Genomic DNA, 20,436 nt, shown 5'->3' with positions numbered 1-20,436 from the left:
CTAGTGGGAGGTGTCCCTGCCCATGGCAGGGGGGTTGGAACTCGATGATCTTCAAGGTCCTTTCCAACCTAAACCATTCTATGATTCTATGAGTATGTTTCAACTGAATGACCTTCATGTGTACAGAATGCTATTTTAGAAAAAAAAAAAAAGGCAATTCAGTTTTGTTGGTTTGCTTGGTATAAATGCTTCAAATTAGCTTACCTGCATCAGTGTGAGTAGTTCAGTGTCCAAGAGTGATTTATTGGAATAATCACAATAGACTCTTAAATACTAAACTTACATTTCCCCCTTGGGTTAGCTGTTTATTTGAGGTAATTCTAGTTTTATAAATAGGAGGGGCAGCTTTTTTTGTTTTACATGCAGATTTTTTTCTCTTGATTAGACACGCATCAGTTTGCTTACAAAGTTGCTGTAGTCTGTACAATTTCATAATGATAGTACTATATCTTGTGATTCTATATAGTATACTTGTTTTCTGGCTTTTTTGCTAGTTATGCCAAATAGAAGTTCATCACTTGCTAAAAATATCCTAAGTTGTGAAGAGTTAGTCTGATTTCTAGATTTCTTCATATTTAGTTACAAGTCTGAAAAAAATGTAAAAATGTTCTTTAAAAACTCTAAGATGTAAAAATGTTCTTTAAAAACTCTAAGATACCCAGGTGAGCATCCTTTAAATAGATAAGAACTAAACTAACTCATACAGTAGAAGTATATGAGCTGTCAGGAAAAATCGTATCTACAAACCTATCACAAGCTTATAGTAAATTACTAACATTATTTTCTCATACGGCAGTTCTCCAATGTTTATGCTGTCTTGCAAGTTTTATTGCAAGCGGGTAATGAAGAGGGAAGGAATCCAATTACTTTATGCACAAGGCATACAATTCCTACCTAATAAAAGCAAAGGAAGAGTTTTGTTCAGTAACCATAGAAGATTCTGTGAGCTCTAGTGAGTAAACTGCAAGTTGTTTTTAAGTAACTTAGAGGTGCTTTTCACTAAATTGTATGATGGATCTCCAACTTTCATAAAGCTTCTTGTAGTTAAGGTAGGGTATAGAAATAAGAAATACCTGGGTAGCGAGATGTGTATGAAACAGACTGAATTCTAAAGTCATGAATTTTTCATTGAAGTAGAGAATTGAGGAAAATGTGCAGAGCAGTATTTTTTTTTGTGTGTAATATTAAAGTATGAAAATAGGAGCAGATAACTGGACTGGACAGCTGATGGATCAGAGTTTTGACAGTGACTGATATCTTGCTTCTGAGTTGGAGAGGTATTTACAGTAGTGACTTATGACTGCTCTGACTGGAGAGTTTTTCTACTTCAGAGCTATTAGTCATGTGGTTTGCGTCTTGCACCATGTATGCTACGCCTTCTAATGCTCTCAGGGAATGTAAATGAGAGTAAGGTCAATGTTAATCCTAAATGCTGGTGTTGAAACCTGCTGAATTATTTACATTAATAACTTGTAGTAGTGAATTCGGCAAAAGTTCCACTTGTTTTTGAAGTATTTTGGGATTTACATTTCTATTAGGTGTCATGTCTTTTAGAACTGTATGCTCTTAAAGTTTGTACATATGAAAGTAATTGGTATAAGGTTACAGAAGCAGAAAATGGAAACTTGAATTACCTAACATTATTCTTTTTTCCCAAAACTCACTCATTTACAATCAAAAATAACCACAGTATTTTCACTGCATGCTAACACTTTTAAATCGGGTGTTGCCAAAGAAGCCTGTTTCACTGTTGTCAATTCTATTGCAAAATGTCCTCAACTGCCTCTGTCAAAGGATAGTAATCTGGTGAACAGGAATGTGCAGAAGAGTAGCCTGAAAACAAGAGTTCAGACCGACCATAGGCCCTGGAGTCTATGGTCATATTAAACAATGTTCTGAAAGGATTGCAGCGTCCTTAATTGTTTCACAAATTTGGATTGATTTCCTATTTTGTTACAGTAATAGTTTAAAAAAGAGAATAGGAATGACTGAAGAGCAACGTAGTTGCTGATAGATCTGAATAGTCTTGGTTTTTTTCTCCTTCAAAGTGTAACACATATCAGAAGACCTCATGTATGTTGTCTGTCCTGTCAACCACACAGGCTGACATAAAGCTTTCCACTTCCCTCTTGTTTTCTACTCATCTTCTTCTACACTTAGGAGCCAAACATGCGTATGGGGACAGTGCTGAGAGTCAGGAAAGGACAAGCTGTTGTTTCACAGGAAAGGAGTGTGGGTAACACTAGCAATAGACCTCATAGCATCCTGTTATATATGTGAATTTAATAGATGTGTGGCTGTCAGTCATCGTGGTACTGACCCTCCTTTTTGTCTTGCCCAGGAGATAACCATACCCCTTGTAGACAACATCGTATGTGCTGTACTGTAATCTTTGTACAGAGGAAGGAGGAGGATTGAATTGGCAATGCTTTCATTATTTTTCTTTTCTCTGAAGCAGAATGAATTACTCATGTAATGGTTATCTCCAAAAATAGCTGGCTGATGAAATGCCTGACTGAGACACTGGCCTTCCTACAGTATGTGACATATGCTTTAGGTGTTCATTAATGTTCTTCACAATCCCATCTCCTGCAGACTCGCTGCCTAAGTCTCTGGGAGAAAATATAGCTGTCCATTCCAGGGAGTGGGAGTTCACCTTTGGATGAGTCTACTGCAAAAAAATTCAGGGTACTGAGGCTTGCGTATGCTAAGCTTCAATGAGAATGCAGAACTTGTGAATCATTATGATTTGTAGTGTGAGTTCCATAAATAGTTTGATTCACTTGACTAATGTGCTCTTTGTATCTGCTTGGCGAAGTCTATAGAATGCTAGAGTAAGGGAAGAGAAGGTGGTTGTGAAGAAAACAGCCCAACAATGGGGAGGTATTGCTGTCTGTATGTGTGTGTATGTTGAATTTATTAAACAAGAGGGACCTGGAGGTTGTTTTAACTAGCAAAACAAAGGCTGATAGAAATATGATTGCATAAAACTAGCAAAGCTAAGATGATGGGGTTGTTATTATGCCAGTATCGCATGTGTTCAAGGGCTGAGTTCAGAAGGTACAATATCATGATATGGAATAACTCATCAGTCAGTTCAGTTCAGCTGTCCTGGCTATGTCCCCTCCCAACTTCTTACTCAGCCCCAGCCTACTCACTGTGGGGGCAGAGCGGGGAAAAAAGAAAAAGCCGTGATACCATGTAAGCACTGCTCAGCGATAGCCAAAACACTGGTGTTGCATCAACACTGGTTTAGCCACAAATCAAAACCATAGCACCATACTGGCTGCTATGAAGAAAGTTGATTCCATCCCAGCCAGACCTGTACAGGCAATTAGTTTGCAAAACATATGGTATAAAGTAGATTTCAGTTCTCTTGTCCCTGTCAAGGAAATGTCCTTATTTACTGGAAAATTTGGTTTAGAGTAACGTATAAGAGAGAGAAACAAACCTGTAAAATCAACCCTAGAACTTCATGTGTGAATAGAGTAGTTAACAGTATTACTTGCTGATTTATTTGGTTTCAACTAACTCAAGGAAAGTGTTTCACATAAATTAGATTGAGCTAGCACGGTGTTATTAGCGGTATATTGAGAGTTCAGTAAAAGGTAATACTGATTTGTGTAAAACTGAGCTTTGTTTTTTAAATTGAGAACTAGTAGGGACATCTGGGTTTTTTTTGTTTTTTTTGTTTTTTTTTCTGGCCTAAACTAGTGTCCTTACCCTATTTTTCAAATTAAACCTCAAATAGCTTTTATTGTTGCACAAAATGAGCAAAGAAGGAATAACGGGAGAGAAACAGCAATGCAACATTAAACGTAGGATGTTGAATTACAAGTTACTCTTTCATGATGGAATAGAAAATGTTCTCGTTTTAGGTAAATTGAGAAGTTCTTTTGATCTTGTAAGGATGTAGTCAAGGATTTGAGCAAAATAAAACTCAAAACTTTGGTACAAATTTTTGGAAAAATTATTCCACCAGAACCTTATGAACTGGAAAATACTTCAAAATTGTAGAGATGAAATGGTGGGAAAATGAACAAGCTTGATAAGTAATCCTACCATTTCCTAATGGTAGGAAAATGAACAAGATTTATTAAATCATGGCTAGTACCTCTATGAATTACAAGCAGACTGGCTGGTGCAGCTTCCACTGATGAAGGCATCAGTTCAGTGTGAATCTAAGAAGATTACATTAAATAAAATTATTAAAGCAGGCTGATGCACTTGCTTGCTTTAAAATTGTAATACGTTACAGATAGCCTGGTCTTCTCCACAGTTGTCTGCTTTTGAATTTTGTTTGTGATGGTTTTTTTAGTATAAAATGTTAAAGTTAAGCAAGTTGCAGTGTGGAGATATATGTGGATTACCAGCATATATAGTTGTATCCACAGATTTCAAACCAACTGACTTCTAGTGAATGTTTGTGGAAATAAGGTGAAGATCCAAATATTCATTTCTGTATTACCAGGAATAGTTTAATTGTTTAAATAGGAAAGAGATTATTCTTCTTTCTGTAGACATAATTTCTCAACTGTTCATTTTGTTACATGTAAAGTTATGGGAAACTCCTAACTATTTTTTAAATATTTGCTCTGTAGATATTGGAAGGAGATTTATGTTGTTACCTAAGAGCTACTTATGGGTAAGGCTTTAGTGCCACGTTGTCATAGTATGTTTTTATGGTGTTATAGATGTACAGCAGGCAGGATTTAGATGTGGCTTGATTTGGGGTATAAAATTGGCAGTCATCCATCACTGGATACTAAATAGAATTGAATCAGAGCAGAAACTTAGAGGGAATTGTTTCCATGATAGCAACTTTATCAATTTTTAGTGCACAGGCACCTGTGTTTGTCTTACGTACTTTTAATAATGTGCAGTCAATACAGGTCTTAGGAAAATGTTATCCATGTGGTTATCTAATATTTTGACAATTAGTCTACCTTCTAAATATTAAGTCAAAATTCAGATATTTTATGAAGGAGTAGCATTTGTCTTAGTCTCTTATGTATCACGCAGTCTTTTCAGAAGAATAGAAATAGAAATTCTGATCAGTCAGTAGAAGAAAGCTACTCTTGACCTTAGTCCATTCTTTCTTGACTCCTGTTAAGTATTCACCTTCTCATATTATCAGCATGGCAAGCCTCTCAGGGGATCCTCATAGCAACTATTACCTCTCCTGCAGTTGAACTTGATTCCCCCCCACCCCCAGATTCCTTTTATTAAGTATGGAGTATAAATATTGCATAATACTCCTGCAGAAGATACTTGCACTTAATTACTGAAGCGATCTGAAGAGCTGCTTAGGAAAAGATCTCTCAGCTTCAGGAAGAGGCTATGGCAGATACAGATAAGACAAAAGCCAGTAAGAAGCAATGATTACTCGTAGAGGAAAGGGCTTGTTGCTACAAAACCAATCCTGAAACAGTGTTTCTATGCGTTAGGCATCACACCAGTAAAGGTGGATGAGCCCCTGAGAAATCACAGTCTAGCCTCTTCCACTGGGAAAATTAAGAGATTATTAGTTAGGGTACCTGTAAGCATGAAAAGGCCTTCAGCCTTGGCAAAAACATCTGCCAAGAGTTAATAATATAGCTGACAATTCCTGCATGCTCTGTCACTTGAGAGAATCACAGAATCGCAGAATGGTTGAGGTTGGAAGGGAATTCTGGAGGTCATTGTGTCCAACTGCCTGCTTAAGCAGGTGTCACTTAGCACAGATTGCCCAGGCAGCTTATGAATATCTCTGGGCAACCTGTGCCAGTGCTCAGTCACCCTCACAGTGAAAAAGTGTGTCCTGATGTCTAGGTGGAGCCTCCTGTGTTTCAGTTTGTAACCACTGCCTCTGGTCCAGTCACTGGGCCCCACTGGAAAGAGCCTGGCTCCAGCTTCTGCACACCCTCCCTTTGTGTATCTGTATACATGGATGTGATCCCACTGAGCCTTCATTTCTCTAGGCTGAACAGTACCAGATCTCTCAGCCCATGTGAGAGATCCTCCAGTCCCTTGATCATCTCTGTGGCCTGTCACTGGTCTTGCTCCAGTACGTCCATGTGTCTCTCCTACTAGGGAACCCAGAACTTGGTCACAGCACTCCAGGTGTGGCCTCACCAGTGCTGAGTAGAGGGGAAGGAGCACCTCCCTCAACCTGAAGCTTGATCTGGCCTCAGTTTAATTCACTGATATTTGCAAATAAACTGTTTTCGATAATCTCAGAGTAATTTAAAGCAGAGGACGTTGCTTGGTTTCAATAGATACTCCAAAGTGAGAACAACCTTCAAGTACAGTGCAGTGGCCATTGGTGAGGACTGTGAAAAATGGAAATGTAAGGTCTATATATCAAAGATGTTTTGATGTTCTGCTGTTTGCAAGGACAGTGTTTCAGAAGAATGTACTGGTACCATAAAGATGATTTTGAATGAGAAGCTGCTAATGTATGACCCGAAGTAAATATATCTAGGAATTGCTATAATCACGTACTTCACTTAATAAAACCATGCATTTTCCTAAGCCAATTTTGAATGTTGTTAAAAAATAGTAGGCCCAGTAACCTTGAAGGCTCTGCTTGAAAATAAATGCACAAAATTACGTACCTGTTCCATTCTGCTTGGCTTTTTAATAGCAGATTTTTAATGCTATTTTTGGTTTATTTAATGCTGCTTAGTCTCCTATTTTCATGCAGCCTTTTTCCAAAGGACTCAACAAAGAATAGTTTATCTAGTACTGGTATCAATACTTAAAAATAATTGCAGTGGGAGTCAAGCAGACTAGTAATAGAAACTGAGATGAATCTTAGTGCAGCAGGATTCCCAAGCATTTGTCGTGCTCTATTGCACCGCTACAAAATGCAGTAATTTTAGATAAAGCAAAACACTAAATTAAACATTATGTTTAAGAAATGTCACTGGGTTGTTATGCAGCTTTTTGCATGTTGCACGCTTCTGTGTGCAATATTTAGCTCTAACATCTCAAAAAACCACTCTCTGTATAAAGCTTAGTCGGATGTGAGTCCTGTTGGAGCAAAATTACTAAAAAATAGTAAACATCACATTTCTGTTTATGATTTGGAATAAAATTTTCAAGTGGCTCCAAAGTGACTTCTGGTTTTGTTCTCCTCTGAAAGTTTCAACACCTTGTTTATGCCAGAATTGTATAGGCTGGAAGGGACCTCTGGAGGTCCTCTGCTCCAGACCCAGAAATATGGCATGGTCTCTACTACAGAAAGCTTCAGTAAGGCATTGCTTTTCATTATACCTTCTTCAAGTGGACCACGGTACAGTCAGGTAGCCCAGGATCCATGGGGCCATGGAGAGAACAAGACTGTCTTAAAAAAACAGCATGATAAAGGGGGGTTTATTTAGGTGTTTCTAAATTAAGAAGAATTGCGTGCATACAAGTTTCTTTTTCTAACACATCTCACTACTAACCTTACTTAACATGCCTAAGTGTAGGTGACTTTAGAGGAGTCCCTGTCCCTCTCTGAATCAATACAGACCTTAAGCACCAAACAAGCATCTTCTGAATTTGCACAAAAGTCCTTATATGTGGCATGCAACATCTTAACCAGAAATGAAGGCATACCGAATTCTAAAATTGTTGCAATTGTTTGAAACAATTGTTTGAAATCTCAGACAGGGGGATACGGTATCTCAGCAACTGATGTTTGTTATGGTGAGAGAACGGGGGGACAACGTAGCATTGCAGGTAAAATTAAGGGTAAGAGGAAGGGTTTTTTTGTTCCATATAGCTGATGAGTATTGCTTTGTGTGACCACGATTGTGCAGAAGAAGCGTTGGTGAATTGTTAGGTGGCTAATAGCTTTTGTTCATTTTTCAGGATGAAGGTTAGTGAGTTAGTGAAAACTGTGTAGCTATAAAGGAGCTAAATAACGCTTTAAGGAGAAAATCTCCATCAAGGAAACAAATACAGTATTAATGTCTAGAAATATTTGCTGTACTAGCAAGCTTGAAAATAATTTTCCAGTATTTCTTACAGTAACAAAATATGTAGTAACCTTAAAGCCTATTAGTTCACGTACTCACAAGGAAGCAAAATGGGAAAGAAACTGCTGATCAAGAAATACAGTAATGATGTTGGAAAAGGGTATGTTTAAAAGATCTTATTTTTATAGAAATTCATATTTTTATACATTTTATCTTCATTGCCTTTCTTATTTAGAGAGTGATGAAAAAGAAATAGGCATTTAATAATTATTGAAAATGTTCATTTGACAAAGCAGAAAACCTAAATAGATTATTCTTATTGTATTTTTAAATTTTTAGTTTAGGTAATGAGATTAATTTGTTGCAGAGGTAATACATACTAAATAAGAGAGAGTGTTATTTGAACTCTATCTGTTTAGTTCTTACTAATGTATGCAAAAGTGTTTTGGTTTCTGTGACAAGTTTGCATACTAAACCAACCCTGTCAAGTGTTAATTTATTTCAAACTTGTGCTTTTAGGTAGTTACCATACATCTAATCTGAAGTAATGAAAATTTGCACATTTAATATATTTCTAACAGTTTTGCTTTTCAGTTTAAAGAAGTTGTTCTATATTTAGAATTGTTAAGCTGTTTAAGGAAAAAAAAAAAGAGACAGTTTCGTGAAATCAAGCAACGTGTCAGAAACGTGACCTATGGTGTTCCTTACAGAGTTGGAGAAGAACCAAATGTGCAAATTTTTATGATAAATTCTGTTCTGAAATACTTGCTGTTAATTCTGATTGATGTTTGTAATAAGAATTAAGTTTTATGGCATATTTACTGAGGTATGGTCAGTTGTAGAAAACTTTATTTTGAATGGCCACTTAAATTCTTGATGTGCAAAAATCTACTTTCAAAACCGACACTTTTTTCTTATACCAAGTAGAAGGGTTTTTTCTCTGCAATATTGAGTAGCATTTGAAATCGGCGTGCTATTCTTCAGATCACATACTCAAATAGGAAAGTTGTCATACAATATAGAATCAGGAATCCATGGAATACTTTTCCAGCAGGCAGTTCTCCAAACAATTTTGGTCTTGAACAAGATATGTAAAGTCAATGTAAGGATTTTTGGTGAGAGGAAGCAATATTTCTCTGAGAGATTAGCAAGGATCAGTTTGAGTGTGAAAATACCTGTTCTCTCTAGCGGCAGAAATGAAGTTCAGTTCATCGCAGCTCTTTCCTGAAGGTTTTCAATCGGGGCTTGCTCACCTTAGAGGAGTGTCAGTAGTATCATAGACTTCTCCTCGCTTGGGCCATCTTCGAATATTCTTTAAGTTTCCTCACTGCTCCTGACAAACACCAAGCTCCTTACGCTTTATCCCCAGCTTGCAGAGACGTAAAGTAAAGGATTACCTAAATAAAGAGAACTTTGTATTCATGTGTTGAATTATAAAGTTCTCTTTATACTAAATACTAAGATTTAATGACTTCAGCAACCTCAGGAGCCTCAGCGACTCTGTCAAAGCAACATTATGGAGGTGATAAAGGTGGGAGTGAAGCACATTCTGTTGGTGTCAGCCCAGTGCCCAGCCTGACAGTGCTCTACTGCCACTATTTAGTAATCTGCTTTAGTTAAAGGCTGTACTCATTGATCGACTAATCCACTTCATATTTTTGTGATACATACAGAGTAAATGCCTACTAAATGCATGCAAGAGAATGCATTTGTTATGTCACTACACCAATTTGTATTAATTTTTGAATTTGATGTTTTGGTGGATTTGGGGTGATCTGCCTGATATTGGTATGAGAAGAACTGTAAACAGATTTATGAAGTAATTTTCATAATCAAATTTAATGTCAATACCATCTTACATTTTGAAGTCTCTAGGCAAGAAAAGATTAGGAGTTCCCTTTCCAAAGGAGAAGAACGCTGTTATTTGCCTTCAGGTTTACAAAGGAAAAGACCATGAATACAGATTATGTCCATGGGTGCTTGCCATCTATAAAGCCTGTATGTTCTTCAGGTGCTCTTTTCAGGGACTCTAAATAATGTCATTAGTCTGCTCGTAATTTTTAAATATAAGCTTTTAAAGTTTTTTTCTTTTTAATGCTGCAGATCCATATAGTTTAAATGCTGAAATTAGTCGATAAGTCAAATTATAGACAGCTTTTTTACTTGTGCGCGATAGTGGTTCAGTTTAAGACTTCAGCTTATTTTTAACTTACCTGGAAGTTAGAATTATTTAAAAATTGATTACATACCAGTGAAGGTATAAGGATAATTTTTTGCAGTCATGTACCGTGTCCTTTGTGACCATAACTGCAACTTATTTCATTACAAATCAAATTCATTATGATAAACAAATATAGAAAAGGGCTTTTACTTCTGGCACTGAAGCAACATCTTTAATGAGATTTTTTTAAGCACTGTGTCTTTTCCAGAAAGGTTACTTGTATTTGTTTTTTTTTTCCTTTAAAGCCGCAGAAGAAAGAGGATCAGCAATCAGAAGCTAAAGTGAGTCCAAAAAAGTCATCTGAACCCACTATTGACCTTTTAGGACTTGGTAAGCAATACATAATTACCTGTTTTTCAGTCTGAAACAGAGATAATGGCATTTTATATTTTAATTTATATACTTTTATTTTCTCTGTGCTTACTGATAGTTAGATGAATTCGAAAACCATAAGATTCAGTCTATGAATTTGAAACTATAAAGGAAAATGCCATAGGGATCTGGGTATGTCAATACTTGTGTTTTGCCAGGGAGCGTAATGAGCTCCTGTGGGAAGGGGAAGCTATCAAAGTGATCTTCAAAGGGCTTGTGGATTATGGTATTTCATTGTTTGGGGTACAAGTGTACTTTTTAATGAAAATGCTGAGGTCATCTAAATTGTCTATCTGTAAAATACCTTATATCATAAAATTCCTATATTAGTTAAAAGAACAGTAAATTGTCTGGCTGTAACTGACTAGCATCTTGTAAAACTTTATACACTGGGTGTTTCAGTGTTGTGTGCTCACTGTGACCATCATTCATTTTTATCTAATACACCTTTTGCTTTCTGACTAGCAGGTAACTGTGTATTTGTCTTGTAAATAAACTGGTTTGGACCTGAATAATTTATTTTGCACTGTCTAGCTATACTGTTGTGTTTTTATGCTTTTTCTCTGCTTGTTGAAGGCCATATTCATGAAATCCGTCTTTCATTTATCTAGTGTTACTGTGGTTTTCCATTGGATAGAATCTTAAAATGGAACTGGAAGGATGAAATATTACAATAACTATTTTTAATCCCTTTTATTGTTCACTGTTAGGAAAATTTTCAAAGAGTTCTGAGTGGATATTGGAATATTCAATTTATATCAATATAATTGTTATTCTTAAATTTCTGTGTGGTTTTTACAGGATATTGGAGGAAGCTGATAAGTCTTTTAGATGTAATTATTCCAAAAGCTTGAATTTCTAGAAAAATGTTCTGTTATTGTTTTTTTAATTTTTTGTTTTAAGTTATGAATAATGTTGCAGCAAAACAATAAAGGCCTTCCCTGTTTTAGAATTCACACTATCATTCAAAATGCATGTTATTTTCTCTCTGAATGTAGAATAGCTTTAAAATACCCATTTTGTATGTGTTGTGGTCTGTATCTCATTCCAAGTAATCTGCTACCATAGGCAAGCAAATCTTAATTAACACAGTAGAAGTTAAATTATGGATGTAGAATGAACCTATTAAAACCAAAAGTAATTCAGACTTAATTGAAAGCTGATTCTCCTTTATTTTCCTTTACCAGACCAACAACCTAATTAAAAACTCAAATTTAGTCAATATGTGCTTCTGAGATTGTCAGGCTTCTGTATCCTTTTAGTCATGATTTGAAGAGAATCTTGGTAATGCTGTTTTATGATACGATAATGAACTCAGATTGTATAGGCTAACTTGAGATGTAATATGCAAGAGAGTATTGTAATTGGTGTTCAACAGCTGTGCTTCTTCAGTGTAAGCAAGCATAGTGAGACATACAAAGGGCAAAGTTTATAATTTGTGTGTTAACAAACATAATTTTAGTGGAGGGAATGTTTAAAGATCTTCTAAATAAGGAATAGAAAGGCGGTGTAATAAGCTAGTATCACTTTGAATCCACTGAGCTGTAAATAAGATTATGTATTAATGAGAGCAGACCTGCATGTTTCATTTGGAGAGTTGTCTTTTAATTCATGTCTACAGTAGACTACTTCAGATAGTATTAAAAGAAAGATCACTTCAACCCAATCTATTATAGAACCATAGTTGGTTCCAGACCAGGTTGGAAAGGGACCTCGGAAGATCATATGGTCCAACATACGGAAAAGATTATCTAGCATCCTCTCTGATTGCTTCTTGGAAACCTCCAGTGATGGGGATTCTACCACATCCACTGGGAGGTTGTTCAGTGACTGATCTCACTGTAAAAAATTTCTTTCTTATGTCAAGATGAAACCTCTCCCAGTGCAACTTGTACCGATTGCCCCTTGACTTCTTCATGTGGCTGCTTGTGAAGAGAGACCCTCTGTCCTCTGTAGCCATCCTATAAGTACTGGAATCCTGTGATGAGGTCCCCCCTAAGCCTTCTCTTCCTTGGGGAGAAAAAAAACCTAACTCCTCGAATCTTTCTTCATCGGGCAGGTTCTCCAGCCCTTTGACCATCTTTGTGGCCCTCCTTTGGACCCTCTCTAGTCTGCGCGTGTCTGTCTTGAATGTGGGGACCAGAACTGGGCGTAGACTGCCGGTGTGGCCTGACTAGCTCTGAGTGGAGTGGCATGATCACGTCTCTATCTCTGCTAGCAATGCCTCTGCGGATGCAGCCTAGAATCCCATTTGCCTCTGTCGCTGCAGCGACGCACTGCTGATTAAAATGTTTGATATGTCATATCAAACAATATTAAAATGGATATGATTGCATAGCTCATTCTTCTTACTGAGTGGACATGTTTCTAATGAGGATTCATTCTCTTAGGACTTCATTTCTACAAATGAAGAACAGTTGTGGCTTTCACTAGGGCAGATCAGAATTGCTTGTGATAGCAGATTAAGTGATTTTAATGGATCACAATTCATGCTAGAATAATTTTGGCTTTCAGAGCAGCCCAGCCTCTTGCAAAGTATTTTCTCGAGTAAGCCTCAGTGGTAGCTTTGGGTATGGAGTTAACCTTTGGGTCATTGCTTTTTTTCTCTCAATAGGCATTTTAGTAGTGACCTCATCAGAAGGTAAACATCCTGTGAGATAGGACTTACCCAGTGGCAATTGTAGCTAGACAAGATAATTTTCTAAAAAGAAATTGGTTTTTATTTTTCTTTACAAATTGCAAAATTCTTAAGATAATATGCCTTGGGAAATTGTATCTTTAAATCTTGTAATAGCAGAGGAGGCATAGTATCCTCAGTGACTGAACTATCATGTTTATGTTTCTTCTGAGTCTTTTTAAAAAGATTCAGGTGGTTCCCCCTGTTCAGGGGGTTTATTATTAAGGTGGTGTTTGGATATTCACTTTTTGATGATCCAGCTATATAAACGTTTGTGGCTTTTGACCTTATGATTCAGACTAGAGTTTAGTTCAATGCTCCACACACAGAAAGGTGCGGAAATGGACGTGTACAAGCTAAATGTTATCATATTCTCCACAAATAATACTGTTAGTGTTCTTGCTGTGCAACCCCAAATTCTTTCCCTCTATTCCCAAGCTATGAGAAATCCCAGCCTATTTCTGTAGGCTAAAACTGAAACATCTTCTTTAATGATCTCTACAATTAGTTGGATCTTGTCCACACTGAGTGTGTGCCCTATTGAATATATGACTTAAAATTGATGCTAAAATCCCCTTTATAACAGTATTTTTTTTATATAATATTGATTTTTAATAAGGGGGATATAGGAAGCATTTTTAGTTTGAAAGTCACAGCATGTAAGCCAAAGTTCTCCAGCACTGAAGTCATTGACAGTGCTGTATTTTCATCCTACTGGTGTTAACCTTGCACTCTGTGCTTCTTGATATTTTGGGGGGTTGTCTCACAAGTTAGATGCCTCCCCTTATGCCAGGCTGTTGTATATAAAGTCCATTTTTAAAAATTCTTGTAAAAAATTGTATGATACTTATATGTGATAGTGGGAATCTTTTATTGGAATGTTACACAGGCAATTTCGGACCATTCTGTTTGTTAAGGTATGTCACTTAGAAATTATTTCAGCATACAGAAAAAAATAAAATTTAATATTTTTAAACTATATTACCTTACAGAATTATCAGAAAGAAAGTGCATTTTACATATTCTGCATAGTTTACCATGTTTCGATGTGCCCTTCATAAAATAGGCAATCGCATGTCCTGGAATAACTCTTGTAGTAAGTTATAATGAATGACCATGAGAAAATAGATTTACCATGTTGTTATCATTAACTGAATGTAATGTGTGGGGCATGCATCTGGCATGGTTGAATGTGATATACGATATTCTAAAAGCTGTGTATCTGCTTGTGTATGGGAAATAGTCTCTGAAGGAATTCTGTAAAGTTTTGAGAGCTTAATCGTGATATGAAATGTAGCTGAATGTTGCATATCTGAGAAATGTGCTTTTGTCAGTACTGTTTGGTAAGTACTGAAGCAGCATGGTTGGTCATAAGTTGCAAAGCTGCATTTATGAAATAATAAAAATACACTTATAAGTACATAAATATAATATATCATAAAATTATGCTTAGGTAAGCAATATATCTACCCAAAATGAAAATGTTTGTAACCACTTGAGGCATACAGCATTGTTAGCTTTCTGGCTTTCCACATTTTATTTTAAGAAGTATAGAAATAGCCTTCCAGTGAATGCTTTTTCAATTCTGCAAAGGATTTAGCAATAAATAAAATTTTACTAAAGCAGTAAATAATTCCACAGTAATTTCAGACAGACAAACCTTGTTTTGTCTTTGCCCCAGAGTTTGTTTAAAGTATTGAACTACTTCTCTCAGTTCTGCATTTCTAATAATTATTGTAATAAATAATCATATGCATATTCTCCCTGTATTGCAAGTCTTGGTATGGCTGTCATAAATGACTGCATATATAAAAATACATGGCAGTTTAGTAACAAAGTTCTTGTAAATAGTTTGCCCCACAGAAGATGATTTTCAGAAATACAATGCAAAGTTTAAGAGCAAATCTTCTTTCTTGCTCCTTTTCTTGCTGTCCCTATGAAGCTCTTCTGCTGGTCATTCTCACTGTTGGTGCAGAAAAATATATCAAGGATTAATGGTGTATATGAAAACTTTCATAACAAAAGGCAGCACTGAATTGGAAATTGTCATATCGGGGATTAATAAAATATATATAGAAAAGCACTGTAAAGGTGCTTCACTGGAACCCTTCACTTACTAAATATAACCTGGTAAATAGCTTTTGTTTCTGCTGTCAAATTTAAACAAGACTTCCTAACCTGAAATCAGAAGCAGCATCTGCTGTTGCACAGTATGGCAGACAGCAGTCGGATATTACCTGCCATGTTGTCATAAATTGTAAGAAGGGAAGTTTTGGGACCACAGCTAGGAGCAACAACGAAGAAACAGCATCTATTGACTTTCCACGGTACCTTCTCTGACTGAGCGTGGAAGCTCTGCTTTGCCTGCGCTCTCATTGCAATGGCTTCTGCCACATCTAATACTTCATTCCTAGCTGCAGATGGGTTCTCTGGAAAGTGGTGGAAGTACTGTTCATTAAAAGTTAGTTGTTTCAAAGTAATTCTGTGATGGTTGAAGCTACAAATTTCTCAAAATATTCAGACAGGCCTATATAACTTAATCTGTTTTGTAGCTGTTTTCTGGAAAGGCTACAGCCATGTTTCCTTCTATCAAATGATGATCCGAGGGCTGGAGCACATCTCCTATGAGGAGAGGCTGAGAGAGTTGGGGCTGTTCAGCTTGGAGAAGAGAAGGTTCTGGGGAGATCTTATTGCGGCCTTCCAGTACCTAAAGGGGGCCTACAGGAGAGCTGGGGAAGGACCTTTTACAAAGGCATGTAGTGATCGAACAAGGGGGAATGGCTTTAAACTGGAAGAGGGCAGGTTTAGATTAAACATTAGGAAGAAATTTTTCACTTTGAGGGTGGTGAGGCACCGGAACAGGTTGCCCAGAGAGGTTGTTGAGGCCCCATCCCTGGAGGTGTTCAAGGCCAGGCTGGATGTGGCCTTGGGCAACCTGGTCTAGTGGGAGGTGTCCCTGTCTATGGCAGGGGGGTTGGAACTCGATGATCTTCAAGGTCCTTTCCAACCTAAACCATTCTATGATTCTAAATGCATGCCATCTCTTCTAATCAGTTTTTAATGGTATGCAGCACAAGTTGAATGAAAAGTAATATACTTAGAATAATTTAGAACGTAGAACTCTGCTGGAGTATCTTTCATATACAACAGAAATATTTTAAAATGAGGAGGGAAAGGAGGAATTGCTTCCTAATCCATGACCTGGTGCATTGAAGTTAAGAATATCTGTAATCTCTATATAACAAGTGTGAACTATATGTTGAAATACAAGACTATGTAGGCCTGCATGCATATATATATTTGAATAAAGATACTAATATTGCTACAAGTAATAAACTGGTGTGAAAACAGTTTGGTTTCTTCTATATTCTGAAGTTTAGTTCTTTATGGAATCTTTTCGTTTCATGGGGGGAAATGTTTTCAGAGTCGCTTTTTAAAAGATAGAAATACTCCAACTATTGCGTTTTTGAGAAATCAGTAAGACAGGATCATCTGTTAATACTGTTCATACAGCCTTAAAATCGTGTTGTAAACAGTAATGCAAAATGTCTGGCTTCTGCACTGATACCAACAGGGAAATATTTTTGTAGTGTAAAATTGGGTAAGAGATGAAAGGTATGTATGTTACCAAATAACGCTCTTACTGAAGCAATATAGCACAACCCTGGGTTTTCATAGTGTTAATTTATAAGCAGAATATTAGATACTTGAAAAATACTATGTTCTTGCAAATGTGTTCTCTTGTGAATGTTCTAAACATGTGAAATGCTTGTTTTAGTAAATGATTACGTTTAAATTTTCAGTCTTATATGTTAAACTTTTTTACATTCAGGGAAACTGAACCACTTTGGAATATGACAAGAGAGATATTTTTTTTTAATACAAGTGCCTCGCTGAGAAAATGAGAACATTAAATTATTAATTCCAGACAATCCTTTTGCATGAAAGTTATGCGTGGTTCATTCCTAAATTTATCTGAAACAGTGAACCTTTGGGGAGATGTTTTTGGAACTGCCTATCTGCAGTATGACCTCAAAAGAAGCTTGTTACTTAACTTGCCAGTATGTTTATTTACACAAATTTTAAAGCACTGGTGTGGATGAAATGGTGGAGCAGATTATATACACATAGCCACTTTACTGTCCACTGACTTCCATTCATCAGGACAGAACTAAGGGAAGGAGGAGACGTCGTAGCTGAGATGTAAGTAGTTTTGTCATAATCCTAGATGAGTTTATAACTTTGCTTTTCAGGATTGTTGGAACAGCAATCCTCCAAGCAAAGTAAAATCACGGCATAGTAATAAAATTGGCTGAAGTGGCTGCTTCCCTCCTATGGTCATTATTCAAGCCATTTACTGGTTACTTAGCATAGAAGATCTAATCTTGCAAGCCATTCCTGTGGCCATTTTGCCTTTGTGGAGTTGTTGGGTCTTTCCTAGTTCTTGAGACAGCACAGTTATCCTCACGAACTTTGCACAAGTTTGGGTGATAAATATGCTTGCTGAGGTTCAGTTTCTTGTGAATGCCACTCACTTTGTACTTCTCATACCTGCCTTTAAGGTATTTTGGTCCTTGTTATTGGGTCTGTTTGCTAGCAAGCATAATTTGGTCTCAATTTCCCATTGACATGAAGTAGTTTGAGAATTAGCAAATACTAAGGTATTAATGTTCATGTTGGATACTAAATTAGAGTATAAAATAATTTGTGTATGTGAACTAGTCACAAAAGCAAGCACATGGCTCCCAAAGAATTGCAAACCAACACCCTTCCGTTTGGTTGCTTTTTAATTCCCTGTATGCAGGTGCAGTAAGTGCTTAAAAATTACACTGGGAATTTTATGTATACTGAAGTCAGTTCAAAGTTGTGGTGCCTGTAGCAGCCATAGCTGTTCCACATTTCCTATACGTACTAAGGTGCAAAAGTTAGCATCTCTACAGCAAGACTGAATTCAGGTGTGCACTTCTGATGTGTTCCACATTGTTGGATTTTGACATTCATGGCTTCTGTGTCAAGTTGTCAAATATACAGCAGTGACAGTCTTTAAAATAAATAAATACTTTCATGCAAGGCAGCTAAGGGGCAGCCACCTTCCATTGGAGTTGGAAAGCAGACAGAAATGGGAAGACAGCTCTGAGGGGTGATCTTCTGAATAGATTGTTTCAAAATGCAGTGCCTTCTCATATGAGTTAACAGCCAAAAATCTTGTCTGTCTTCTGTGATAGTTTCCTCAGCCAAGTGATTTTCAGGCTGGTGAAGTGACTGGTGCTTCTTACTGTTTCTGCTATATCAATGTCCTGGGCTACCAGGAAGGGTAGTCTCCAACTGCAGTGAGTTTGCATGTGGCAGAACAAAGTAATGAAAAATTACAATGTTTGTTGTGCAGGGAGACAGATCTTGCTACAGTCTGCCAGTTATTTGTGTTCTTAAATAAAAAAAGTAGAGAAGAGCAAAGAGAGACCTTCTTTCCAAGTAATAAATTTAACTCTTTTGTTCTAGTACATCTTTTTTTGTAGAAAAATAAAATACCGATTCTTCTGCGATTGTTCTTTAGCAGATGGGAAAGAATGTTGCAGTTACATGAGGGATGGCATTGTATTATTTTAAATAAGTGTTGGAAGCTTCCTGTGATTTGATTTTAATTAAAAACTGTATCTTGACTGCGCTCTTTACTAATCAGACCACTTCTCTGTCCACATTAGAATTCTAGAAACTAGTGCCTAAACCTAACATCTGCCTTCAGCCTTACGTGTTTCTCTGTAGCAGTAAGGCATAGGTTTCTCGTGTTATCGCTAAACTGTTAATGCTGATATTCCAGTGATTGACCTCTGCTCTTGAAATGGATCTTTTCACTCAGGCAGATAACTGCCATGGGTGCAGGTCACTGGAAAATAATGTATTACAGCTCAGTAAAAAGAGGAAGGGACTTTTTCTGAAATATATAGCAACTATTTTTTAATGTCCTTGATGTTTTTTAAAGGTGGCAATCTGTATTCTGTTGTGATTAAAACTTGGAATATATTGCTACATTAGTTTGTAAATGTATGTCTGAAGTTTCTGATGGATATATGTGAAGTTAGTTACCCTGTATGTAATAGTGTGACAATAGTGTGACAAAAAGAAACAAAACAACCCAAATCCTTTAATTAGGATGCTAGGTAAGTTAAAATTTGTTTTACAGAAAATTACTGTCAATAATGAGAACAGTGGATATAACACATGCACCTAGAAGGAAGTTTGTTCTTTAAGCATGCTGAAGCATCAGGTAGAAATGGTCTTATGATGTTAGTAGTAGTTTTTTCAGTGTACTGTAATCTAGTGATTTTAAAATGCTTATATTCCTGTGATATATAAACATTATTTTACCTAAAAACTGTTTTAAATTTTTGCTGTTAACACTGTGCAGTCATCATACTGTTCATCAGAATCTAAACTCATCTTTGTATTTGTCAAGCTGTATGTAATGGCAACCCACTTGTGATATGGTTAGGAATAAAATTTATTAGCCAATTCTTTCTAGTTGTTCTCCAACAGCTTAAAATCCAATGAGACATGGTTGCTCTATTACTTCAAAAAATTTTGTGATATTTTCATCGCTACATCTTTTAAAGTATTTTCTTGCAGTCCTCCTTAAAAAGCATAATTCTTCAGGCCTTTTTTTTTGTCCTGCACATCAGCTGTATTGTCACTTTCACCTGGATTGATAAATGTATTCCTGTGTTAAAATGGTTACAAGCACCAAGGCTGTAGAAGGTTAACTCTGTATGGTGTAAGAGCCGTAAGTTCTTACGGATAATTAGCCCAGTGTGCCTGGCAGGGGTGTTCATGTGGAGCTACAGAATAATGTCAGTGCAAAGTACTTCTGAAAAAGGGGGAAGGATGGACTTTTTTCCTAATGTGAAGTTTAATTGTGTGCCCTTGAGTAAATTAGCATATCAAGAATAACTTTATGGATTCTAAAAGACAGATTTTAATTCAAGAACGCAGAACAGTGTATTTTGTCTGATACATGGCTACCAAGTTGGGGCCTTCTCAGTAAGACATCTGTTTAAATCCTCACTCAAAATGTTTGTGTGCTTGAAAAAGACACTTGAAAAATAAATAATGTGAACTGACAAATTGGCATGGCTGCCCTTTGGGAAGTCTCTAAGTGTTTTGGTTTGGGGTTGGTTGTTTTTTTTTTCCTGAAGCACACTAGTATACTGTCATTTTAGGGAAAG

The 20,436-nt window shown here is 36.6% G+C and overlaps 1 protein-coding gene across 1 annotated transcript in view; it reads left to right on the top strand.

The window, feature by feature from the left end:
- Positions 1 to 20,436, top strand: part of SMAP1 (small ArfGAP 1) — a 73,232-nt gene that overhangs the window by 40,841 nt on the left and 11,955 nt on the right. Inside the window, exon 7 of the mRNA XM_009888851.1 lies at positions 10,413 to 10,497. Within this exon, the coding sequence (XP_009887153.1) occupies positions 10,413 to 10,497 (85 nt within the window). The remainder of the gene's footprint in view (positions 1 to 10,412; positions 10,498 to 20,436) is intronic.

This window comes from Charadrius vociferus, unplaced genomic scaffold (assembly GCF_000708025.1).
Source record: "Charadrius vociferus isolate BGI_N301 unplaced genomic scaffold, ASM70802v2 scaffold247, whole genome shotgun sequence".
Lineage (NCBI taxonomy): Eukaryota > Metazoa > Chordata > Aves > Charadriiformes > Charadriidae > Charadrius > Charadrius vociferus.
Note: the sequence above shows the minus strand (reverse complement) of the source record. Positions and strands in the feature narration are given on the sequence as shown.